General features: G+C 38.3%; 1 protein-coding gene across 4 annotated transcripts in view; it reads right to left on the bottom strand.

The window, feature by feature from the left end:
* Positions 1 to 456: 456 nt before the first annotated feature.
* Pvf3 (PDGF- and VEGF-related factor 3) overlaps positions 457 to 27731 on the bottom strand; it is a 73674-nt gene continuing 46399 nt past the window's right edge. For 3 of the 4 annotated variants that reach the window (XM_017149143.3, XM_017149145.3, XM_017149147.3), the window contains 4 exons: positions 9807 to 9939; positions 9531 to 9742; positions 1426 to 1703; positions 457 to 1353 (listed from right to left, as the gene is read on the bottom strand). In XM_017149143.3, coding sequence (XP_017004632.2) covers positions 1239 to 1353; positions 1426 to 1703; positions 9531 to 9742; positions 9807 to 9939 — 738 coding nt within the window. In that variant the 3' untranslated portion in view covers positions 457 to 1238. Of the gene's footprint in view, positions 1354 to 1425; positions 1704 to 9530; positions 9743 to 9806; positions 9940 to 21799; positions 21839 to 27731 lie in introns of all 4 variants that reach the window. The other variant, XM_070218167.1, reaches the window with a different exon arrangement.

Genomic DNA, 27731 nt, shown 5'->3' with positions numbered 1-27731 from the left:
TAAAAATTGTGCACGAAGCAAATGAAAATGAATTTTGGGTAGGGATCGACTTCTCTCACGATGAACTTATGCGATACTGAGATATCCTAGGTATATTTTAGTTGTCACTATCAAATGCAGGAAGTAAGCAGGAGAGTTTGTGGGCTAGTTTACGTTTATATGGTTTATACATTTATCTCGCTATACATTTAATGGATTAATTCCTATATTTTGTGTTATCCGCTTTAAATGCCTTTTGTTTAGTGAGTTCAATGGCGGAATTTACATTCGATTAAACATTTGTGGCCGTATAAAAACAAAATTAAAATTTGACTAGAAATTAAATATGAAAATTTAATTTTGTTTTTGTTGCGATTTTCCAGGGATTGGTTTTGTTTGATTTGTGTTAAAACTTAGCTTAAATAACATGAATAATATATTTGCTCGTTTATAGGTAGTTTATATATTTAATTTTCGTTTTCGTGTGTTTATTATAATTAAATAACATAACATTAGTCAATTAAAACTAAAAACGCAGTCAATTTATATATTTGGAATTTCATTTAGCATACGCATAAAATACACATAATTCTTTCTGGTATATTTGTGGGTTTTGAATATTGAAACGTCTATAGACAATGCTACAGTTTCTTATTGAGTAAAACATGCGCAAAAAAAGTCTTATTTCCTTTTGCTAAAGATATATATTTTCTTGAATGAAGGTTGCCTTGTGTGCCGCTATTTTAAATGGCTTATTGGATCGAGGACAAACAGTGTTGTGGTCTTAATACATCTAATGCACAATCAGCTGATATACAAATACGTAGTTAGTATGTGTATCTTAGGCTGGGTCGATTTTTTTGAGAGAAGAAAATGTGTAATCAATATTCTTGTAAAATTATGTTTTGACTTAAAACTTTATTTTGGTTATTCTCTGATTCAATATCATTATATAGAGCTAGTTCAAGCTGCCATTCGAGCAGACTTATCTTTATAAAACTTAAAATTTTCAGAAATTTAATATATTTAACCTTCCTGATAATCGACCCATCCTATTGTAGAAATAGATTTCCTTTCGGTTTACTTTCGTATTGTTTTGTATAGGATATGCAACTAAATTCACGTCTCACTTTTTGCTTTTACTCTTGTCAGGAAAGGAAAATGTGTCTAGTTTCCCCTCTCGTCTCCCTTTGAGTTTGCCTCAGACTGAATAATACTTTTCCTGGTTTTCTCTGCTCTTCTCCGGGGAGATAATTCGCTTATGACATGGCATTATAGGCGGGTTGTTCGTGTTGCTTGGGACAGCGACCGTGTTTGTCCATGTAGGGGCCGAATTCACAGGTGGGCGGCTTGCAGCGACCTTGCTGTATGGACCTGTTTTGTTTGGGGGGTAGGCGAAGGTCAGGATTGGGATTGTAAAAAGCTGGGAGTTTAAGGCCCACTCACTTGCGATCGTTCATGGCAAAGTGCTCGTTGCCCCTTTTCAACCAATCGCAGTCGTAATTTCCGGAACTGCAGTCGCACCGGCACTGTCCGTCATCCTGCAGGATCTTCTCGAAGCTCTTCGGACAGGTGCAACTCAGTATGGTGGCCCGCACCACCGACTGCCCGTAGTTGGCCATGGCCGTGTCCTCGTTGTATGTCGACCGCTCGATGCAATGGCACTCGGTGTGATTCACAAAGGTTCGCTTCTCGATGACGCTTCGATGCTTGGTGCTTTTCACCTGTGGGAAATCGGAAAATGAGTAAATCCTTAATTAAATGCCACAAGCATATCATCATTCCCACTTCCTTCTATCCCCTATCTCCATCCGCTTAATTATGCCGGCCAACTATTTGCATACGGAGTTTGCATAATTGACCCCCGAATTACATGACGAGCTACCCTACGGAACGTATAACATAAATATCTTCGTATCTGAACTGGCAGCAGGGAGTTGACAGTTTCCTAAGCTGACTGCTCATCAAACTTGTTGTCATTGTTGCCTTGGCTGGTTGTCGGTCGGTTATCGCTATAGCTCTTGTAATTCTTAAATGAGTTGTCAGTTGTCAGACCAGGGGCTTAGGTCATTGTATAGAACGCTCTGAAGAGGGTTTTAATGCCAGTATTTATTAAAAACCATAAATGTTGGAAAACTCGCCTAAACAAAAGTATAACTAAAGTTGTCTCTGCTTACTTGAAACTATTATTCATAGACAATAATAAAAACATATAATATCATATCATTCCAGGTACTAGTTGTTAAAAAATTAAAAATTAAAATTAAAAAAATATTGTGTTGGGTTTCTTTGATGCATTTTTTTTGGATCCCCCTTTTCAGTTCGTGGAACGCCACTGTCCGAGAGCCATTAACAGACCACAAAACTTCTACAGCTGCTGAGGCTTGGGATTGGATTGGTCTCGTGTCGCCACTTTGGTGGCTGGTCTGTGGTCCACATTTCACTCCAGTCCCCCTGATCTCCTCGAATTTGTGAGTCTTGCTGCATGACAAGTGCAAAATGATGAAATGCGTATGAATTGCATAAATTAAGTTGAATTCGTTTAATTAAAATAACAAGTTGGCCATTAATCAAGCCCTGGCCACTCATCCAGCGGACAGATCTTAGTTCGTAAGGAGAAGCATATCGAAAAAGGAGGAGAAGTGGGAGCAAACAACAAGGAAAATGTCAGAAATGTGCCAAAAAAAAAAGGTCGAGAAAATGGGGAGTGCTTTGAAGCATTTGAGTTTTGATTGGACGCATCAAAGCAGAAACAACTAACAAACCCAATAAGTTGACATAGCACGAAAAAGGGAAAATTCAGTCGGTCGTTTCAGGTATTTATTAAAATGCTTCAATTTGGGTTTTTAGTTATGTTCGCTGCGGTTAGTGTTGTGTGTTTTTAATGGTTTTTGGAAAATTTTTTGCAAATGAAAACACTTTTGAAAATGCAACTGAAACCTTCAACGCCTTAAAATATTTCATCGCCCAACCCTCGCACGAAATTTTTGTTTGCTGAATTTGTATTCAGATTCAGAGAGGCACGAAATTCCTTGAGAAATGGGCTTTTTTCCCCACAAAGAGCAACAATAATTGCCGGAAACGGAAGTTCCAAGTGCTGGTGTTGTTACTTTACTTTGCCCAAACCACAGTTGTGCAAAAATTTGCACTAAAGTGCTTCTCTTGTTTCCCTTGCTCAGTAAATATGCACGTCTCAGCCTATGCACTTGAAAAAGAAAATAAATTAAAAACCTCACATTTTCATAAAATATTTGTAGTTATGTATGATCGTTAATCTCCTTAAACGAAATAAAAATTATTTTTGATTTAAATTATTTTGTAATATTTAAAAGTAAATAATGTTAATATGTAGCTTGCTGGTAGTTAATCTATAGATTTTGAATTATTAATTTTACAAACTTCTTGAAAATAATCTATCTGACCTTTTTGTAAAAAGTATATTATTTAAAAATATTTTTATTAAAGTGCATTGTGATGTAAAACAATATTGTTTATAAGTGCCTTGGAAGGGTTTAGTTGTTGGGTGGTTTACTTTCCAAGATGGCCTCCCTAATTGAGGTTGGGCCTTTATGCATGAAAATGCATTCATAAACCTCTTTTTTACTGCTCTCCATTTCTCTCGAGAATGTGCGTGTGTGTCCGTTATTGTCCATGTGTGTGACCCGAGCAATTAGTCAGTTATTGCTCGGTTTGCCAGGGATTTTCCGAGTGGGTGGTAGGGGAAAGGTGCGTTTAAACTAACTCAGTGGCGTGTAAGCACAAAATGTTTTTCCTAAAAATATCTAGCATTTTAAGAGGCTTTTCGGAGCAGTTGCTTGGACTTGATACAATGGAATAGGCCAAAAACCCAATCGAGACAAAAAGAAGGCCAGGTTGAGTATTTGATAAGACCTAGTGTTTGCCTACTTTTGGGGAGGAATTTAAAATTAATGTTTGTCTAAATTTTTTTTTAAATATTCACTTGAATTCATAATTCTTCTGTGCAAACCGATTTTTGAGTGCCTATCCACTTACTCTGTGAACCGGAATTTAGGATGTAGCTAAATGAAAACTATAGACCACGTAACGAATTAAGTTCTTGGCTTTAAAATATTTCCAATTAAATTATTTAATCGCTTTAAAAATTGTTTTACCTTCAATAAAAAAATGTTGGTTTCAAAACAGTGTCCATTCCATCTGAACTTTGTAATATAAGTTGCTAAATTTATAAACTTTAGGAAATTTGTAATGACTTTATATAGTTTCACCAGCCCATGGCATTCCTTATATCAACTTCACTCCATCCCATCATGTTAGTTTTGCATAAATCCAAGAATGCAAAACTTGCAACTGTCATCAACGTTGCTGATAAAGTTTTGGCAACTAAGAATACATCCAAAGGATGTTATTTTGTGGATGGGGTGGTGTTTCGGAAGAATTGATGATGCAGAGACAGTTGAACAAGGAAAATATTATTTTAAGAACATGTCAAAAAGATTTGTGAGATGTAAATAAGGTGTCAGTACCTAAATAAAATCTTTGATTGAAATACTAAGCTACATAGAAATATTCTGTTTTACTTATACCAATGTATTTAGTGAAACATATCTTAAGAAATATTTTAAAGAAATAAGTTACATCTTTTTCGAGTCCCTTTAGGTGGTGACCATATGTTTTGACCATTTTTCATCCATTTCATGACGCTCACATCAGCGTGGCATTAGAGAAGCTTTTCCTTAACTGCACCTTGGGCTACTGCCTTCCTCTTGCACCTGTTCCCACCTGTTTACGTGCTCGCAATTTGCATTTTCCACCGCCATTTCACCCAGAATCCCCTCTGTGCACACGTGAAAGCCCCGCAGTGTGGTCCGTGGATTTGAGCTTGGCAAAATTGCATTACGCAGTTCGAAAACTGGCAAAGGAAGTGTCACGAAGGTGGGTGACTTCACTCTTTTCCCTCCAAAACTTTCATACTGTTTTGAAAACCTCCTTTCTTACCCCTTACCAAGCTTTTCCCGTTTGTTTAACTCATCCCAAGCCTATTATACACACGCCTTGAGCTGGCCACATTTTGTGGCAAATTAATTAAATCACCGAAGTTCAGTTCAGCTTGGTATATGGATGTATGTGCACCGAGAAAAAACATTTTTGGAATATTGACATTTTAGTATTTTACTTAAACTGCCAATAAAAAATTAACTTTGACCCATATATTTTTAAAAATTACAGAATATTCAAGATTCAAATCCATTTAATTTAAATTTAATAATAAATCCTATAAAAAAAATTGTTTTAATAACTAAATAAGAATTCTTGTTACCAATAATCTTTGTTAGAATATGAAAAATGTAATAGCAGACTTCTTCCCATTTTTGGCCCATTTTTTTTGGCGTATTGAGGACCTAGATGCTGGGTATTTAGATGAGGAGTTGGCCATGGAGTTAGCCATTTGCCTGTCAGCCAATTGACTTTTACTTTGGCTTCGGTTTGCTAAACAAGCAAAAGTTTTGCCTGGTGTGTGTGTGTGTTTTTATTATTGCTGCTCGTGGGCGTTGGCTTTCACGTTTAGGAGGCCTTTGATTTCTGCCTTGGCTTTTCCAGCCCCCGACTCTTCTGCCAGCCCCTCTCCACGCTCCTTTTCTGACTTGGGTGAAAGTGGAGGGCATTGAACCCGAAAAAGAGAATTCAGGAGGCGAATAAAGGAGCGGAGACCGCCTCATAAATCTCACAGCTCTTACAACATGTGCTGAAGTTTGTTATGGTGTGTTGGATGAAGGGGACAGAGGGACAGAGGGTCAGAGGGGAGGAGGCCATTGCCCTTTGCAGACTGCCACAATGCAGAATAACCCTTGCCACCGCACCCTTCGCATCCACAAACCTTCCACCAAATGCAAAAATTTGCGCAACATAAATTATGTTTTGTTAAAATGTTTACGCTTTTTATCGTGCTGCTGTTGTTGGTTGCATCCTCAGCCTGGTTATCGCTCCTTAGCCCTCCTACACCCCACCCACTTAAACCTTTTTCTACACAGAGAAGAAAAGTATAATAGTGTGTTTAGACTACTAGAATCATTTTCAAATATTCAAAAATGATGCAAGGCGTTTACATTATAGATGCGGCCTTAAATCACACGAATTTGAAGAAAAATGACATAAAAGTCGGGCGTTACTTTTGTATTCCTTAACATTTTCTAGTAAATTTTCGAACCTTCGTCAAGCATTCGAGAAAATTTTCTCTTCTTCTATCCACAGGGTTCCTATGGAAAAAAATCAGAACATTCTACTTTGCGTCGCATGTCAATGATTCGCCCAGTCTAAACACACTATTACATTTTTAAACTGCTTCTTTGCAGAAATGTTTTTTATATAATAACTTTAATTTAATGTAGTTTAATTTCCAATTGCTGGTATCTAAAATTATACTGATTATATTCAGTAATGAATAATATCTTTCAAAGTAAATAATATAATTTGAATATTATTTCAAACTAAAACAAAATGTGTTAAATTTAATAAAATTATTTCCCAACTTCGAACACTGTTGTGTTTTCTCTCAGTGCAGCACCTCCTTTTCAGCTCCCCAGCTATGTGTGTTTGCCTGCCACTTGACACCTCTCAATGACAAACCGCTGAGTTGCTCCCTCCTGGCGGATTCTCCTCATGCTTCCTTTTCTGCAGACTGCCCTGCTTCTTCATCCTGTTTAGCTTCTTTTTCGCCTTTAGTGGCTGGTATTTTTTTTGCATGTGTGTGTTTTTAAGCTTTAGAACTACCAACAGCTTTGGACACATAGCTTCAGCTTCAGTTTCCTGCTCTTTCCCTGGCTAGAAATATTTTTTGTTCCATTTTTGAATGATGGTCCAAGTAAAGAGGGGGGAAAAGTGTGCGAAAATGGAGGAAAAAGCCAACAACGATGGACATAGGAGTGCCTTGGGGCCATACACTTTGCTGCCAGCCGATTCCACTGAGCTTGTCATGAAGTTTGCTCATGCCAAAAAGGAACAAGTTTATTTTGGGGATTTCCCAGAAACTATTTGCATATTAAAACTGGCTTTAAAGCCGGCTTACTACGTCCACAATTTAGGCAAATGAATGTCCTTAAGACGGTTACAAGGTGGTGATTTCATGTGTTCTGTAATAGTAATATGTCCAACTCTAACGAGAGAAATCTTACGTACATAAATATAAATTCAAAAATTACCCTAATCGGGGGAGGTATCTGAAATCCTTCATAGGAAAGCCAGTTAACTTTATAATCACATATTTAATTCACCCATAAACTAGTTTATCTGCTGAATATATGAAAACTCATATATCATGATTAGACATCGGATTTTAGGTGAAATTGTTTTTTTTAAATACGATTTAAAGCCACATTTGATTGGTTACAAATTTTATTTATTAAGATATAATTAGATTTAGGCCAAAATTAATTGAGGTTTTTGTAAAAAAAATTGTAACCAATCAAATGTGGCTTTAAATCGTATCTAAAAAAAACGATTTCACCTAAAATCCGATGTCTAATCATGATGCTCTATTGGCAAGGTCTCTCACAACATATTTTCGGGCTAATCTTGTCCCTCGTAACTTTCCCATTAATTCAAAATGCCTCCTTCTTTTGGCTTATCTATCAAGAGAATCTCAGGGGTTTTTGCTCGAGTGCCGAAAATGTTAAATTGCCCTACAATAATTTGTGTGGTTTTGCTCCCAAGTTTTATTGGATAATTAAGTGGGGCGAGTTAACTTGACTCCTGCGCCGCCCTTTTCCTATACGAAGTGCGTTCATGTGTGGGCGTGTTTGCCCTGTTCTTAAGCATTTTGCGGTTCTGTCTGCCCCAAGACTTTGGGCCCTCTTCTGTCTAAGAGTGTGTGAACATAAATCTAGCAAGTGGAAACTTTTTGCGGCAAGCGCAGCATAAATATTTGAAAATTAAAAGCCATCCTCGGAGCTCGGAGTTACGGCCTCGAAGGCCCCTAATAAAAAAGTTGCAGATGCAAAAACGCAGCAGTAAGAGTGAAATTTATGAAAGTTCCGTAAGAAAAGAAAAGGAGGAGGAAAATCAGCCCCTACAAAGTCACTTATAATGGGAAACTAAGCATATACTGGCGAAACTAACAGGATCGGCAAAAACAAATTACAAAGAAAAAAGATTAAGTTAACTGCCAGGGGAGTTCGAAGCCCTCTGAAAGCATTGGAATTTTCTTTAGAATTTCTAAAGTCTGAGCAGTTATTTATAGTATCTATGAAAAAAAGTTTGCTTTGCTCTTTTATTAAACAAACCTAATAAATTACTAAAATTGAATTATAATTTGGTTACCTGGGTCACGATTAATTTTTAAATAATCCTACAAGCTTTAACTTTTATACTCATGTTCACCAAGCCCAATTATATTAAACGAATCCACAACTTTTTTTCTTTAATTGGCATCCATCTATCACATCGCCAACAATCCAATCTGTAGCATATTAAAATGAAGCAAAATGCGTTTTCCGCCCCGAGAGCAAAGCACAAATGCTTAATTACATTCTCGATTTCAACATGTATTGAAAGCTCGTTACGTAACAAAAAGACAGCCAGAACAATGACGGCAACGGCAGCAACAACGAACAACAATAATCATATCATGAGGCATAAATCACCAAACAAATTGAATTATCATTGCGTCATTAAAAAGTCATTTCAGCCGAAAGCTCACGGTGGAAAAAGAAGTACTACGAAAAAAAAATTAAATGAAAATAAAGGTGAAACGATATAATTATGTTGCAATATGGCGCCCTCAAGCATGACCTACGCCCACAGCAACAAACAAAAATAAAAACAACAACGTCAATTACCGTGGAAGGTAGGATCCCAAGAGAGAGACGGCGAGACTCAGAAGAAGAGAGACAGAGAATCGGTACTTAAAAGTCACAAAACGCGAGCAAAGCACACACGCTAGCTTTCAAAAAAAAACTTAAGCCCAAAACACAATGAATGCGTTCATGTCAGAATGAAAATCGCTTTTCATTTATTATTGTTGCTGCTTTTGCTGCACCCAAGCGCAACATTTGAATGAAATTTATTTACTGGGGGAGAAGGGCGTGGCCCAATAAAGGGAGTCAATGAATGCTTATATAAAAAGTGCTTCGTACTTGAAAGTATTAAATGGAAAGAGATGCAGGAAAAGATTTTAATTTGCAGAATAATTATAAACAAAAATTTCTCATTTAATAAATTGTTCTCCGTGGCTTAAAGGTTAAACAAATTGTTGCAATATGATTTTTTTTAATATTCGTTAAATACCCAAATTTTTTAATAATATTTTAATACAGGGATCAGCTGTTTTTAAACCTTTTGGACTATATCGATAAGTTAACATTTTCTAATTTCTTTGACTTTGTTAAAATATTCAAAAAGTAAAATGCAAAAAGAATTTGTCTCTGATATTTGATTGAGTAAGCTTAAGTAATTAAAGTCACGTAATTTTTTTAAGTTTTAGATTAATTGAGCTAAAAGTGAACAGTTCTATTTTAGATAGAACCCCAGCCATATAAACCTGTTGAAAATATTTTTCTAAATTTTTTTGTACTCACGAAGAAATGCAGCTCAACGTTGTGGGTGCTCTTGGCGGCACATATTTGGCTTCTGCTCGGACAACAACCACTGTCCTCGCTGCAGCGATGCAGAATGGTGCAGTGGGGCGTGTAGATCTTCGAGGGATCCTGCTGGACCAGCTGACAGCGTTTTTGGGGAATTCGGCAGGTGGCCTCCTTCAGCACCTGGTTCATGTGGGCGTGGGCAAGGGCTAAGAAGGGAATGAATTCAGTTATCTTTTGATGTTTTTATCTCAACTGTAAGGACTATCTTACCTCTCTCACTTTTCTGCTTTTGAGCGTGCAGACGTCTCGCTCTGATCGCCGCCTCGGGGCTTCCCAACTGCTCCTCCTTCTTCGGGGTTACCTTTCCGGCTATATAGTTGCGTGCGTAAATGTTCTCCACATCCTGGAAAGGAAAAACAAGGTTGGGCCTGGATTTAGTTATGCTAATTGATGGTTTTGTTTTGTTTTCATTTTTCTGCCCATTCCCCCTTTTTGTCTAACCCCCATATCATCACTCAGGCATTACGCATACGCCACCGGTGCCACAGCCATAAAAGTCGCTCACATTAATAAAGCCCCCATTTGTGCCGTGTGATGACAATTTGTCACCATTTTTATTGTCCATGGAAGGCAGAAAATAGTGGAAGGGGAGGCAAACACAGATTGAGGTAACATGCCAGTGTAACGTTAACGAGAAGTTGGTACCGTAAACAAAATGTGGGGCCAGCTGAAGTTCATAAACTAAGAATTCATGTGCACGCAGACGGCACAGAAAGCTACAGCAATATTAACAGCAACAGGAATGAATGAAACAAAAACATGGAATAAATGGCAGGATGACGGTAAAATACCCTATATGGTAAACCTATAGGTTTTATGAGTTCTTGGATTTAAAAATATTTATATACTTTTCAAATTTAACTTTTATTAATTTTAAATTCCTGACTTGTATAGAAATAGTATTTTTAAGGCTCATTCGCTTTTGAATTTTTATTATTAATTAATAAAATTAATTTAAATACAATAAATTTACCGCTTTTCTTTCGAACCAGCCAAAAAAAAAGACTATTATATACTAAATAGTTTGTATACCTACATTTCTTTACTTTCAAAATTAATATTTTCCAACTCCATTACCAAATCGCACTACCTTGACCCAAAAGTGCAGAACAATGGGCACATGAAACAAATTGGCATTCAAGGCAATAAATACGACTGCGAGAACAATAGAGAAGAAATTGTCAGACATGGACATATAGTGATGCTCGGGGAAAAAGGAAATCAACCTGGTCCAAAGTCAGAGCCAGAACCAGAACCAAAAAGCCGGGCCCAGTCAACCACGAATTGGAAGCGAGACGGAATGAAGTAAAAATGTTGACCAATGCGCACAATTGGCAATTTGTGAAGTTAAGCGAAATTAATGAGCTGGCTGCGGCCATAGCTCTTGCACATACAAAGAAACATATATAAATATCCAACGATATATAGGCAGTGTTGGTAAGAGCGAAAAATCGTAAATTGTGTAAATGTGGGTGGGCCAAATGGCTAAATAAAAGGCCAACGTTCTGGAGTCCGGAGTCCGAGGGCCTGTTCATTAGTCACACATTGAGGATATCTATACTACACATGCATATATATGTATGTGTGTTTGGTACAAGGTGCTCAAGAGCAATTGGCATAAATCTTCGACTCTGGCATTTGTGCGTCGTATTGTATTGTCCCAGGCCCATTCTCATTTTCATTTGGGGGCTTAGCATTTCTGGTCCATTTGCTTTTGGTCGAAAACAATGGCTCTTTGATGTTGGTCAATGATTTTTAGCGGTTTAACCTTGAGGCTTATGAATGGGTCCCCCATTGTAGTTGTTTTCCGATAGCTTAAGGAGGGCAAGATGGACTTCAGGAGAGGCGGTGGAAAGCCTGTCAAGAATGTGGCGCTAATGCCTTAAACTATGGCCACTTGGCCTTTGATTTACGGCCAGGTAGGTTCAGATTCACATCTGCTCAATGGACAGCAATAAACGTTAATGCAACTTGATTGAAATGCTTTTGGTACATTCCTACGTAAAGAAAATGGAGGCTTTCCGCTCAAAGAAATTGCAGATATTACGTACTGAAATTTTCTTAAATGCCAGTTTTTTTAACAAAGCTATATTATCTGCTTTTTAAAAAGACTACATTTTGGTAACTTTTTTGATATATTTATTGGTGGGTCTCGTTTATTTTAATCAGTAATGTAAAGTTTCTAAAATTCGGTAGCTAGTAAGAAAATTAGGAAAATTAATCCCCTAAAAAATCTCTTAGAAGCAGCAACCCAATCCGAAATGAAATAGCAAAAGGCGTCCGAATTTTTATCTCATTTTGCAAATGGCACTTGCAAAAATGATTTAGCTTGACCCGTATACTTTCATAGCTTGGCGCATTGCAATTAAATTTGTGTTTTTCCCAGCTTCCCTAGACTTTCCCGTTTTTCCGCCCAACTGTTGACGACACTTCAGTCTGTGACGTTGGCTGAGAATTTATCACCTTTCGGGTCTCTCCTCGTTTGTCAACTTTATTCAATTTTGAAAACTGCAATGGCAGCCAGAAAGGAGATATGGAGAAAGGGGATACCCGCCAAGCTGCCTTCACTTTCATCAAACTTCTGGCATTTGACGCCGCGCTGGCTGCTTATTAAAAACTCAAACGCCCCTCGAGGAGAGCTTCTGCTCTTCTGTTTTCCCCTTCCCTCGTGTTTCTCCTCCTGTAGACAGCTGGCTGTCGAGTTGAGTGCTGAAATATTGCAGCCTCTGTGGGGTATCCCCCCGATTCCCAGGCCATTCCTGTCTGGCTTGCTCCGTCTGCTGCTGTTTGTCATATTCCATTCCACAGTCGAGTGGCATTTTGATGGAAGGAGCGGAGGCGAAATGGGTGCACGGAGAAAGTTCTAAGGATCGTGTAACCATTGAACAGCTAAACCAGAAAAGTATTAAAACTAAATCAATCAAAAGCTAAAGAAGAAATAATTCGTCTTTTATAACTCCAATTGCATAATTTTTGGAAATTTTCTTACTCTTCTTCAAAATATCCCAAATGTTTATGCTAAGTAATCAGTATAGGAATTTAAAGAAACATTTTCAGAAAATTACTATGTGTATTTTAAATGGACATAATTATAAGTATAATAATTAATAATTATAGTCTAATCATAATTTTTAGTTTTTTAGTCTTTAGTTTCTCCCAGTGTAGTATCGTAAATTGGAGCAGAACAAGTATCCTTGATACCATATCAAAGTTGAATGCTTTTATTTATTAGCCGCATGCAAAATTGACTAGGCGAACACAGGGGAGAAAAGTGCAAGAAAAATGAAAATTCCAGTTTGAAGTGATTTGAAAAATGTTTGAAATGAATTTTCTTCCCCATTTCGCGCTGCATACTTTTGGGGTGTTCGTGTCAAATTGCGCATACGCCACGTGTGACGAGCTGAATTATATTCAAATTTATTTGCATAGAAGAACCAAATAAAAACCGATTCAAACTCAAAAGCGGAAAGAAAAGTTTTTCATTGAAAAGTTTTTGGTGCTGGAAAATGCGCATACGATAAGCACTCGCAAAAATGTTTTGGTTCAATCGGGTAATTGTTGTTTACTCATCGCATAGAGCTTGCCCTCTCTTTCTCTTGCCAGCTAGCAGTCTCTTTCTGTGGATTGTTACCTTGATGCGTTTTGTTGCATATAAATCGTATTTGTTGAACTTTATAATGGCAATGAAGTTTATGTTTTTACGAAGCTATTTGCAACAACTTCTGCCTGTCTGTCTGTCTCTTTCTATTTCCTGTTTTCTTTCTCTGTCTGCCGCTTTTCTTATTGCTCCTCTTTTCGCATACAACTTCTGGAAAGTTTTCTTTTGAGGCTGGGCTCATAAATTTTTATTATGAATGCACATATTTTTCCCGGCTTCGGTTGCAATCTCTGTGTTCTCTGTGTTCTTGTCTCTTTCTAACCGGCTATTGCCGTCTCTATCGCGATGTGGTGTCTGCGGTGCAAATGTGTGGCTCAGTTGGTGGCCGAGTTTGGTGCGGTTAATATGCATTTGGCAGCTATTATGGCTTTCGACCATAAATATTGCCCCCGAAAATGAAAACTTGTGTGGCATAAATTAAATGGCCAAACTGCGATGGCTTTAAGCACACATTTCAATAAAAATTCTTAGATACAGGATTGCAAACTTTCTTTTTAATAACCATTTTCACCATGTTTGAGCATTTATATTTTAATTAAACCGTTTCCCACAACTTCAACAGCCACGTGTAATTTTCTTTATACATGATTTTAACCTTATTTATGTTGTACCTGACTCAGCATTTACGCAAATTTCCCAGGTGCCTTATTTTTCATTCAACAGCAACAGCCACTCTCGTAAAATCCAACAAGCCGAGTGTGCTGCGAAAAAGGCAGCTTAAAGTCCTTTAAGGCCAACGGCGAATGAATTATAAATGATAAACCGACTGAACGGTGGCAACCCTTAACAGTCCCACCTCTGATCTTTGGGGGGCCTTGAATCGTTTGTTGGCCATATTACCCATGAGGGGGAAATATATTTTACATATGTATATTCGCTTATACTTTTGGCCATTTCCGCTGTGCTCTTAACGCTTGCAGAGAGTTGTTCCGTTGTTGCAATGGTGGAAATTACATTTAAGTGACTTTAAATTATCTTAACGATCTCATCTTCAACATGATGTTTCATGTTTAAACCCTTTGGTCGGAATATCACTCGTTGTTATTGGACTTTCCTAGCGGATTGCCAAGTCTATGGCTCTGTATATTTCTGAGATCAAATAAAAAGTTCCTGATTTTCTAATGCAAAATTAATTATTATTTGTCAGAATATAACATAAATGTTTCGATAGCTTTTTGAGCATTGCAATTGCTATTTACATGAACCATTAATTCAATGCCTTTTTTAAAATCCTATCTATCGTTTATAAGAAATCAAATAGTCTAAAATATTGTGTTTTAAATTAATTATAAAAATGGTGAAGTATTTATTATTGGTGTACTCTCGTTGTACTCTTTTCAGAAGCTTTTTCGCTGCATCCCTGTCATTAAGCATGTTAATGCTGACCACGCCCACACACATGAGCGGGGCGGAAGGTCAGTGGGTGGGGGTGGCCTGCACGACCTGTCCTCCCGTCAGTTTGCTTGTCAGCTGCAGTACCAGGAAGCAACAACAAGGTGGCCCTTTTGTTGAACATCGAAACCTGCATTACAATGCACCTGCCTGGCGACCCTAGCCCTTCCCCCTCCCCACCTTTATTATCAACGCCCCCGCCCTCATTTTCCCCTTGTTCAAATTAAGTACGCCGCACCTTGCTGCCATTGGGTTGTAACTGACCCACGGACAGGGAATCCACATGCTGACCTCACCTCATCCAACAATGGACACACGACCCCCCAGTCCCGCACCACGCCCACAATTTAATGCGCCATTGTGGGTAGTAAGGGGGGTTTGTCAAGGGTAAGCGGAGGGTCTTAGGCATTCAAGGGGGTATTGAGAGGTCCGTCCATTTGCGGACTTTCACTTGCTCTGAATGTCTATCTGTCCGTTTGACTGACAGGAGTGTTTGTTTTGGCGTAGGGAAATTGGAAACATGGGGCGGGTTAAAGGGGAAATTGAAAGGGGATATCTAAAGAGAATCAGCACAGAAAAAGCCTGAATTACAGGCTTCTGACAGCTGTCAGTCCATGGATCTGTCTGAAACGAACTAAAGATGTGTCAGATACGCACATGTCGTTTCATTAGCATTTATATGGAAATCAGGAGATAAATTAATAACTTAAAACAAAAGTAGAGTTTTTAAAATGTAATTTAACCTTTTTAAATAAAAATAAAATAAAAATGTTAATTAAATTACAATTTTAAAAAATATTTTTTTTACAAAGTTTTATTTTAATTTAATTCAAAGGAAAACTTTGCAGAAAAAACTGCAGCCTACTTGAGCAGACAACACTTAAAACTCTCATTAATTAGCTGGCATTTCTGTTGGCAAGAAAACTTCAACAATCCGGGACAACATTAATGCTCAAGCCAACCACAAAGCGCCTTAACCCCCTCGAAATGTCCTTCCCAGTTAACCCAACTATTTTGCAATTCAAAGTTGCAAAAAACCACAGCGAGCGCCAAAAGTTTACTTTGCATGGAGATAAAACCACAGAAATACTTGCCAACAACTGCCTGCAATCTGCTGCCCCCTTCTTTCTCCGCAAAAAATTTCAACCTGGACATGTCCAAAGGGCTTGGAGCTTTTCCAGGACACATGAGCGGAGCCGAGGGACGCTCACATGCAGCCAAAAAGTGTCAAATTTATGAACGGCTTGCTAAACAAATTTGAAACTGCAACGCCAAGGATGCAAGGATGGGCTAAACCCAAAAAAATGGGGTGAAACCGGGGCCAAAGTTTAAAGCCTGCTTCTGGGCGAAAAAAAGGAACCGCAAAAAGTTTCGGCCCGGTCAGCAGAACCCGGAAAAACCGCAAACTGCGAGGGAAAGGAGTTCGGCCAAAAACCAAAAACGAATTTTCAGTGTTGCCAACTTTCTGCGGGGAGGCTCCCGATGGGCGGTAGGTGGGCGGTAGGTGGGCGTGGCAGAGTTACGCATATTATTTGTGCAACGCAATTCGAGAACTCGTAACCCGAACTCTGGCGCTAAACGCTCGCCATAAATTCATTTAGTAAGGCAACACTGGCCATAAATTCCGAGGCTATCGATTGCAGCGGAAATTCAAGTTGCAAGAGGAGTGTAAAAAAAAGTTGGAGAGGCGAGAAAAAAATAAAAAAAAACCATGGGCTACAAAAGCAACCAAAGCCAAGTGCCAAAGGCGATAAAATAGTTTATGCTCGCTGCTTATGTTTTTCGTAGAATACATCTGTGTAAAGGGAAGTGGTGGTGGTAGAACGCAGAACTTTTGTGGAAGTATAAAGGAAAATATAGTTTTATATCATTGCTCAGACTTAAAAGCTTTAAAAATGTATATATCTGTATATATAAGATTGAAAGCTTTATTCCAAGTTAAAAAATTGTATAAAAAATAGCACATTTAATTTTATGTTGATTTTAATATTATTTTTGTGTTAATCACAAGTTTAAAATATTATAAAAAACAATGCTACAATTATTGCTTATAGAAAAACCTGTTTAATTTTTTTTTTAACATTTTTATCCGCTGTATCCTCAATTTTTTCATTCCTTGATTTTAGCAATTTTATTCAATAACTGAGACTTAGGTTTTGCCTATCGATTGGACAAAGCCAAACCGGGTTTTCTACGTTTATCCAAACCAAAAAACATGGAAGAAATCATAAACAAGACCAGCTGCACAAAAAAGCATAAATTCAAGCGGAAACGGAAATAAAAGAGCCATTTGATAAAGCAATAAGTAGTTGGGTGGGAAGGTGGCGGAGAAGCTCGTTTAAAATTCCCCATTTATAATGAATGTGGCAGCAATTAAATGCCAGCAAAAATAAAAAAAAAACAATGAAGGTGCGACAGTTGTGTCCAATTTAAATTGCGACTTCGAGTTCGAGTCCCAGTCTCATTATGACCTTTTTTGGGTTGCCAGCAAAACTTAATATTAATGACTTGCTGGGAAATTAATTTCTTCACTTGACTTTCACTCGTCGAGGGGGGGATGTTGCGATGTTGGCCTGGTGTCTTCAGTTTCCCGATCCCATTTCGAAGTCCGTCTTTTTTTTCCTGAACCCCAAGTGGGTCAACATTGATTTCCGTCAGTTGATGGCCAAAGACGCTGTTCAGGCGATGGACGCAGCTCATAAATATTCCAAGCGGCACGCGCTCCTCGCCAAACAACCTTCCCGCCCCCTTGTCAACCCCCTAACCGGCGCCCCTGGCTCCCCCTTTCGATCCCCTTTTAAAAAGTGGCAAAACGAGGCGACAAAGTTGCTCAGCATCGATACGGATTGAAAAGGAGCGGGGAAATTATAAGAACACGACTGCACAACTGCAGAATCTGCTGCATTGATTGAAAATAAATAAATTCTTTTGGTTGATGGTCAAGTCGCTCAGGAAAAATAAAAAAAAAAATGTTGAATAAGTTTCCGAGGGAACAGAAAAAAAGAGGAAGAGAGGAGCTGAGGAGGATGAAACGCAAAGGAATCGTACTCAAGAAATAATTTCAATGAGTTGTTTGTAGTTACAGTAGAGAAATCTGCATGAATGGAATACTCTGAATGAAATTAAGTAGAAACCCTTTGTGAGTTATCAGATCGATCTGGAGCTATCAAGGAATGCAAATGGCTTAAATAACATAAGATAGTTGTTAAAATAAAACATAATACAAACAAAAAATCCAAGGGATAGTAAAATATGAAATCGTGATAAATGCGTTTAATTCTTGCAATATTTTTAACAATTATGTTAAATCAAATTTTACCATTATTATACTCTTAAGCTAAATGCTTTCTCCAAAATATATTTAATTACAGAAGTAAATATGATTGTCAAGTACTGAAAGTTCATGCGAAAAGCTCCTTCTGTGTTTGTTCATTAAATCATATTTCATTTTGTGTAATTCCTCGGAAATTATGTCACCGCATGTGAGAATTTCTTCCCTCGCCATTATTATCTCACTTTTGTTCTCTCAAATTTTCAGAAACTTACGTATTATTTTGTGATTTCTGATGTTCTCATGTATTTCATTTATTTTTCCTCTTTTTGGACTTAAAGCGGTTCCTTCCCCGGAATTAATAATATAAAAATCACTCACACTTCGACACTCTCGACAGATACACACTCGTAAGTGTTTGGCATGCATATTTAATGCCAGTTTATCGAAGTTATCATTTCGCCTTTGAGACGTTGCAATTTATTGATTTCGTTCGTGTCTTATTTAATTTCTTACTTTTTCATCATTTTATCGGGCCATGACAGGTCTTTGGGTTGAATAAATGATGATGCTGCCGATGTTGAAGGGCTTAAAATTCACGACTGAGGGAGCATTAACATTTTGAAAGTTTCCCAAGAATTTTGCTGGCACTTTGGGAATTTCGAATGGGAAGGGTGGGCTAAAGTCAAAATCAATTGACTTTGATTTTGTATTTAGGGTTCATTGGCTTGGCTTTAAGCGCATCTTTTGAACTTTAAATATATGGTTCTCCCTCTTGACTTTCTCGGAATCTTTTTTGGAGTTTTTGATAATTTTCGGTTAAGTAATTTCATTAATAACGGAAAACTTTCAACTGAAGGCTGATAAGGGGATATTAGTTGACAAACTGGCATCCCTCTTATTATCTGTTTTTTCCCTAATTATTGTCAATAGTTTTTGAAGACCGCAGCTTCTTGCGCAGCTTCTTATCAGTGGGATATTTTTTCGAGAGGGAGATATATCCCCATTTTATCGTTCATTAAACCCCGAGAACAAGTGCCACGTCTGTTTTCCCTATCTTTTTCCCACCGCCAGCACTTTGAACTCTGTCTGAGGTTTACCCCATGAAATGTTCTTTGAGTTTTCCACATTTCTGATGCTGTTACCCTTTCTTCCTGCTATTCAGAGATGTTTGCCCCGCAGTTTTACAATTATCTGCTCCTCGGTGAATGCAACTCGAATTCCCCTACTTCTCACCTCCTCTCCGCTTTTCCCCTCTCACGTTTTTCCTTGTAGTCGCCGCCTTTCCCACTCTAATGGGGGCTAATGAACTGTGGTTGCGGATTGGGCGGGGAATTTCAATGTAGGGGGAGGAACCAAGAGCAGGTAGAATGGCGTGTACACAAATCTAATTAGTGAAGTGATGATAATACATCCGATTTCATTGATGCTATAGTCGCAGGATATAGAGCTTCGTGAGACCTGGAGCAATAAGCATTACTTTCAATATAAACCCTTTAAATTATTAAAAAAATAAAAGAAGTAAATCTTGTATTTTAAGTACTACTCAAAATATCTCAAAAGAAATTTAATTCGTAATAAAATAATATTTACCTACTTTAACCTCAACAATATCATATATTAAAGCCAGCTGAATTTATAATTTCAGTCTTTAACAACTGCTCACCTCAGCTAAACTACAACAATAAAGGAAAATAAAATAAAGCAATTAAAATTCCATGCTGGCAGCAATAAAATCTGCCACACATCTATAAGCATTTAATAATTAATCTTTGTTGCACAAATGTTTGCATTAAATTAAATTGGCAAGCGAATGCATAAAATTTATAGAAGCAAATCCAAACAATTGAAAGCCGTTACGAGGTTTTTGCGGATCGCAAATTGAATTTGATGTTCGGATGTTCGGACGGCATTTAAATATTTGTTTCGAATATTTTCGCTGATATTTAAATATTTTTTTTGAGCGCATTTATTGTCGGACATATTTGCATATATGCATAGAACCAATAAAATCCGATTGTTTCGACGGCTTTGGTTTTTTTTTGCGGGCCAAATAAATGGCATTTACTGCTATCTATGCGTATTTAGGTTCAGTGTGGTTTGTTGACGGGTCATTTGGGTCGCTCCCTTTAGGAAAAACAAAGCCACAACAACACACACATTGACCCACATTTCAATTTATTTTATTTGCTGCGGGTGTCGTTGTGGCGCTTTCGTGATTTGTGCGAGAAAAACACAAATGAAAGTCATAAATTTCAGCACAACATGGCAGGCGACCAGCCCTTTTCCCTACATCCATTTTCCAACTATTTCCTGCAAATAGATGTGGGTCACAGGGTAAGTAATGTAAGTAATCGTAGGATAAGGCCATGGAGGCCCGGGCTTAAAGACATTCGCCAGTCAAATCAGCGTCAAGTTCGCGAGCCAACGTTTCAATTAAACTAAGTTCGCGGCAAATGATTCAGACTGTAAGACTGTCGGCAGACAGGAGCCAGACAAGTCACGTTTTTATTTTCCAGCGCCAAGAGCTAAATATGGAAATGGAATGGTCGGGGATATATGTATACCCTACATGGTAGTGGGTTGAACGTGAGTTTTTCATTGAGTTTGATTCGGTTATAAAGAGCGGAAGTTGGGTAAAGTTTGTTTGGATACGGTGGGTTCTCAGCTCATTTAGAAGATAAAAAAATTATTTTATATTTCTATAACAGTTTGAACTTTTTAATTTTAATTTTAAAATATAGTTCAGTAAGTTTAAGTTGTTGCGTGATCCACTTTTATTAAAAGTGTAACCAAAATTTATTTGTTTAAAATAACTACTCTTATTTGTACTGAGTCTAAGATGTGTCTCTGTATTATTATTGTATTATTCTTAAAAAAAACTGGTTTTAAATTGTACCTAGGGCATTCTCATTTTGAGCATAGATTTTCACCCCATTTTCCGATGATTTTGCATGGCAGTCGGCGGCACTCGACGCCAGCTTTTAATTGAATATTCAATGCACAGACTTTGCATCGACATGGCGCATATCGAATTGATGGACAGGTCTCTGGTGGGTGCGATACTCTTGATGACAGCCGGGGGATTGAGTGGGTACCGGAGAACAAATAGAGATCCGTTCTCTATTCAGTGTGTAAATATTTGCGAAACGATTGCAGATGCAGCTGGAGATGGGGACTGGGGAATGGGATCTTGTTGTTGATCGTTGCTGTTGATGGTTGACCAACAAATTGGTCACGATCGTTAAGCAAGACGCCTATTGTAATTGTTCGGAATCGGAATCGTTTGCAGGTCATCCACCCGGGGCTCAACAGATGCATTTACGACTCTGTTCACATAGACACGATCGCCGCGATGTTGCTGATGGGGGCGTATATGGCAAGTTCAATGCAACGGAAGTGCCGGCAATTGTCAGGAGTGGTTGCAGTGTGGTTTCGGTGTGGTTTCAGTTCAATTTGCGTGTCTATATTTTACATGACACATATAGACAGATCGACAGGCAGAAACTAAGTATTTGTATATAAACGAGCAGGCTAATAGCATTGCCGAAACAATATTAAAACGCAATTTGAACAATACCTACGAGTTTTAAATAACAGTTAATTCAAAAAAATATTTAATTTAGAAAATATGGAAAAATGTATGAGATAATTTAAAAAAATTTTAAAATAATAGATTTTACGATGAATAAGTAAGAATATTAATAAGTAGATAACTTAAAAGTGAAAACAGTTACAGAAGAGCTTTTGAACTTTTGAAAATCAACTTAAAAAGTTGGAGGACTTAAATAACCTGCCTAGGCATACGCTATTATTTTGACCACCACTGTTTACCAAGAAAACCGACATGTGGGTGGGTTTCATGTTGGTGGCGGTACTTACATGGCCATCGTTGTCTTCTAATGCCTTTGCAGCACTTACCTGCAACGAAAAGAAGAGGGGGAAAATTATTGCAGTTGCACTCGAGTTGGGTTCAAAACTTTTGCCCGTGGGCGGATCGAAACAAAGTTGCAATTGTCTAAGTCGGAGTTCTGTAGCATTTCTGCCACTTGCTAATGTGAGGCAGCCATTCAACCATTCAGGGGCTGGCCAAAGTTTCCGCTCATTTTTATAGGAGGGTATAAAAATAGTTACTGCCAGTACTACAGTAAAACAGAGTTGCTCAACAAGGCTTGGGGAGTGTTTTGCTTACATGAAGTTCAAAATGGTGTAAAAATACTTGGAAAATTCTACTCGAGATTAGGCATATTACAGTGGATTATAAGAGCTGCAGCCGGAACAAATAATCATTCCAGTATTAAAATCCCTCCATTTTGTGTTCGCTAAATAAAACGCAACGAAACAAATTCTCATGCAATTTATTTCCATGACAACTTAAATTTTAACAGTCTGAGGGTAATCACTTTGTACAAAACTTTAGACTTGGAAATATTGGCTGCCAGTGAGGCTTTCCACTTTTTCTCCATGTTTTATTCCCTATAAAGCCCCCTATAATCATAATCAGCTCATATGCAAACATTGCAGAAACCAAACAACAAATCGTGTGTGGGTGTGCCCTGCTACCCGTCTCTTTCTCCACTGCTAAGGCTGTCTCTTTCTGTTTGTGCGTGTGTCTTGTTTCTGCAACCTGCAACTTGTTGAGTCACTTCGGTGTTTAGTATTCAAGTGTCGGCCCCCAATGGATAACGAGCCATCAATCATCGGTCGAACTACCAGCAAAAGCAAACCATCTAACAAAATCCAGACGATGGGCAGCAAACATTTAGCTGAGAGGCATCAAAATAATAAATTACACTTCAATAAGAAAAATCTACATCAGTCATTTTTGGTACACCTTACACTTATTGTACTATCAACCGAAATGAGTAAATTTTATTAAAAATATATTTATTTTCCTTAACAAATCATTTGAATGGATGAACCATCAATGTTACAGTTGATTGCCATTTTATCGATGCCATCGAAAGTATAGTAGTTGTTAGAGCTCCAATTTATGAATTTTTAGTCTTATGACAAGTGAAAAGGCCTCCCGATCAGCCCGCTAAAGTCAATGCGATGTATAATATTAAGTTGGCAGTTGCTTTCCCATGTCCATCAGGCCAAATGTATATATTTTCTGTGTTGCATGTTGCTTCGGTGCAACTTTCACGCAAACAATTTTGCCGACAAGCACTTAATCTCCTTTTTGCAAACACAAAAAACTCAATCGTGGGTGGTCCCCAGCCTTGCCTTAATTTAATTAGTTCAAAGAAAAGATTACCACAGTGCACAATTGAAATAGTTTTCAATCAACAAAAAGTCAATTAATACGCTATAAACGCCACTAACACATGTCGCTCCAATTTTCTCGCGGGTTTTCCCGCTAAATGATTTTTAATTGCTAAGGCAATCGCAAAGCAACTGGCAAAAAAAAATCCTAGACAATTGGGCAACTACGAATTGAACAAAAAAAGTTAGGTTGGCTAATTGCTCCGCAGATTTTTTCCAGCTTGGTTTATTTTTGTAGAGATACAGCTGCAAAGTTATATAGCTCCACAACGGTTTCCAAAGAAATGAAATAAATTATTTTGTATGCCTCAAAGACAAATAACAATTTCATAGCAGACACTTAAAGCTTATGCAAAACCAATTTGTGTCAATTGCTTCTTAAATGTTATGTCTATTTTAGGTGGGCTTTTCAACACGTTGTCTTAATCATTTTGAATTGAATGACTGCATCGTGTTTTCCCAGCTTTTATTCATTTCGCAATTTACTCCATTGAAGTTCCGACTTTAATGTCAAGCTAACCGGTTGTGTTTATCTCGGGATCCCGTGTTTCAAAAAATTTTATAAAAATTCGTTTTATTTATTTCTTTTTATCTCTTGGTTCTGTTTGGACTTCACGTCGTGTGAATTGTGCTTTCGTACTTGGACTTCATTAACGCATCGCGTTTGCCGGCCTCGCCTGCATTGGCTGGCCGGCCGCCCTGCTGGTCGTCATCATGTCTGCCGCTGATCAAGATATTAATGTCCCTCTATGTGATCATGTTATGAATGTGGATAGTTGCGATGGTTCTTCGTCTCCCAATTTATTTATAACTGATAATTCAAATGCCAGTACTAGCAAGGAGTTTTCAAGGTCGTCTAGAGGTCGTGGTGTAAGGGTGACCTCCGTCAGGTCCAAGGAAGCTAGATCACAGAAATTTGATCTTGAACGCAATTTATCTATTGCTGATACTTCATATGGGCACTTCCAAAAAAAAGTCCACCAAGCCTAAAACCTTGAAACTTGAATAAAACATATTTCCACATGATTTTGCCACGATATTAGTTTCTAATTAGTTGGATACTGAGCTTAACTACAAATTTGGAGTATAGTTTGATTATTTTTATGACAAACCCCACCAATATACGCAAAAATCAGTTTTTGGTTATTTTTTTGTTATTTTTTTGACCTGTCTTCTGTTGTAAATTTATCCTATAGGAATGCTAATATGTGACATTTTTCTGTACTGAATGCTTCATTCACATGCTAAACTATTAAGTTAAAAGCAAAACATCCAGCAATTGAGAAATAGAGGTAAAGAAATCCGCTTTACAAAACAGTCGGAAAAAATGTCCCGAGCGACATGTCCCGAGCGAATGTGGTTGAAACTGCATAAAAAAAAAACGGCAAAGAATTTTTGAGTAAAACCAAAAGCATTTCACAGCGACATGTTTGAACAACATTCTAAAAAAAAATCGCATTCAAATATTCCATCAGAATTTGCTAATTTCTGGTGTTGTATGAACTTCCCCGAAATCCACTTCTATTTTTGTCCCGAGCGAATACGGCAGTTTTTTACCGATATCTTAAAAACTAAAAGTGGTACAAAATTAAGATTTTTACCAAAAATAGAGCTTGGGAAGAGTGAAAAGAAAAGCCCATAATTAAAATTAAAATCCATTGTTTTACAATTTTTTTTCAACTTTAAAGGTGTGCAAATGTCCCGAGCGACATTTTGGAAGTGCCCATATTCATCGCTAGACAATTTGAAAGACGTTCTGGAAGCTTCGGCGGATACTTTGCTTAATACTGAGAAAGATTTTGCTTCTCAACATGAATTTGATAATTTTAATGAAGGAATACACGGTGCAAGCACACCTGGACATTCCACTACTTCAAATCTACAATTCGTCAGTCAGGAAGTGGCGGACCAGTTGCGTTGCGAATCCGTCAAACGCATAAGAAAGCGAAACAAGCTTGACCCTAACCACAGTAAGGATGCTTCATTTGGACCAATTACTAAGCGCTTTCGTAATCTTAAACGCAAGGTTCACTTGGAAATATTTGGATCAGAGGACTCGGACTCTCCTGGTGAAAAATATTCAGGTCATGGAAACAACTTTGCCCTCTTATCGGATGAAGACATTGAAAACCCACTCCCTAATGATCGTATAGACACCCAGTCTCCTCCATCGGAGCCCCTAAACTCCTGCCAGCCCCCTGTGACTAGTAAGAGTACAATAACTTCTAGCAATAGTGGTGGAATTTCCCAAAAGTCAAAGGGTATTTCTGGTACTCCTATTCCGTCGTCTAAAGCACCCAAATCTGAACCACGTCCGCCCGCCTTTGTGATAAAGGGTGTTACTGATGTCAAGCAACTTATGAATCTGATCAAGGCCACCACAACCAATATAAGATTTAAGATTACTGGACCTGCTACAGTGAGGGTATCTCCTTTCGATGGTGATACATACAAATTAGTTCAACAACTTTTGTGGAGTAATAATATTCCGTTTAATTCTTGGCAATTGAAAAGTGATCGATCTTTCAGGATTGTCGTCAAAGGCCTACATTCGTCTACGGATCCTGAAGATATTAAAGCTGATTTAGGCGCCGCTGGGCACGTTGTCCGCAATGTTTATAATCCCCCGGGTAAGAACAATGGTCACAGGCCCAATATTTTCTTTGTTGAGCTAGAGTCATCGACAAATAATGTCAAAGTCTATGACATTAAATCATTGGCTTATCAGTCAATTACTATCGTCCCTCCTGAACGCCGAGATGAAGTTGTTAGATGTTATAACTGCCAGGAGTTTGGACACACAAAAACATACTGTTTCATACCTCCCAAATGTGCAAAATGTGGTGGTGATCATGAGTCTCGAAGTCCTGTTTGCCCTGCTACGTCTCAGGATCAATTTAAGTGCATTAATTGCGGTTTTAACCACAGTGCAGGATACCGCAAATGTCCAGCTTTTCTAGAAGCAATTGCTCGTCGCAAATCGGGAACAATAAAAAAACAACCATCAAATAAATTTGTACCTGCCCCTCTTCCTGCCCAAAGTGCTTGGGGCCCAGCTTTACCTTCCCCGGCTATTGGATCTAGCACTTCCAAGCCTATGCAACGCGTTACTGAGCCTCCTCCGCCTAGTGCTGGCTTTGAAATACTTATCTCCCGTATTGACCAGATGATGTCAATGATGTTGAAAATGATGGAACTTCTTATGAACCAGTTTACCGGCAGTTCGCCTTCTGATGCGTCTAAGATCAGGAGACATGTCTAGTTTAGGCATTCGTTTATCATTTTGGAACGCCAATGGTGTCACTGGCAAAAATCTCGAGTTAGAGCACTATCTTACGGCTAATTCAATTGACGTGATGCTAATTAACGAAACGCATTTTAACAGCCGCTCACATTTCAGAATTTTTGGATATGATTTATTGACGGCTAATCATCCCTCTGACCGTCTTCGAGGAGGTGCTGCTATTTTAATCCGCTCTCACTTGCAGTACTCCCCTTACAGTACCAACTCTACTGTAAAATGTCAAACTGCTGCAATTACCTTAAGCACGGACTTGGGAGACATCGTGATTGCTTCTATTTACTGCCCCCCCTCCTTTTTATGGACTGCTCAAGATTTTGGACAACTTTTTAGCGAATTTTCAAACCGTTTTATCATAGCTGGCGACTGGAATGCTCACAATCAATTTTGGGGTTGTATCCGCTCTTCACCCAGAGGTGTTCAGCTTTTAGATTTTATTACGTCTTCAAGTCTGCAAGTCTTAGCTACAGGAGGACCAACTCACTTTCCTTCTGATGCAAGGCGAAATCCAACGGCAATCGATTTTGCTATTTATAAGGGTATCTCGTCCAACTTTCTGACTGTACATGAATCTCATGAACTTAGTTCTGATCACATTCCGCTTGAAATACTTTTATGCGCTTCTACTTCACCCCGACTTACAACACCAAGGCTGCTGTCTCGTCGGGCTAACATTGGACGTTTTAGGGATCACCTTACAATCCTTATTGAGAATGATGAATCTGCTGATCTGAACTGTCCTCTGGATATTGATACAGCTGTTAGTGACCTTACTCTAAAGATTCAATCTGCCGCTGCCGCATCCACTGCTATCGGTAATCGCCCTGCTGTTCCACAGCCAAATAATGCCCTTTCAAACACCAGAGTAACGGCGCTGGTTAGGCAGAAGAGATCACTCCGGCGACGCTGGATGCAAACGCGTCATCCACAAGATTTAGCAATATTTAAAAGAGCTGATACTCTATTAAGAAAAGCACTTTATGATGCTAAGTCCGAATTTTTTGTCCGGAAACTTAGTGCTATCGATCCGGATGCTGATCGAGGCTTTGAACTGTGGAAATGCACTCGCGGGCTTAAACGGCAGCCTCTCCAGAAGTTTCCCTTGCTTCGATCGGACGGTACCTGGGCAAATAAAGATGATGAAATAGCTAAGGAATTCGCTGATTCTTTGGAAGAAAGATTTAAGCCTTTTGATTTGGCCACAGATGAAGAGACTGCTATTACAGAAGCCTTTGATGATGTTCC

Source organism: Drosophila takahashii, chromosome 2L, assembly GCF_030179915.1.
Source record: "Drosophila takahashii strain IR98-3 E-12201 chromosome 2L, DtakHiC1v2, whole genome shotgun sequence".
NCBI classification, from domain to species: Eukaryota; Metazoa; Arthropoda; class Insecta; order Diptera; family Drosophilidae; genus Drosophila; species Drosophila takahashii.
Note: the sequence above shows the minus strand (reverse complement) of the source record. Positions and strands in the feature narration are given on the sequence as shown.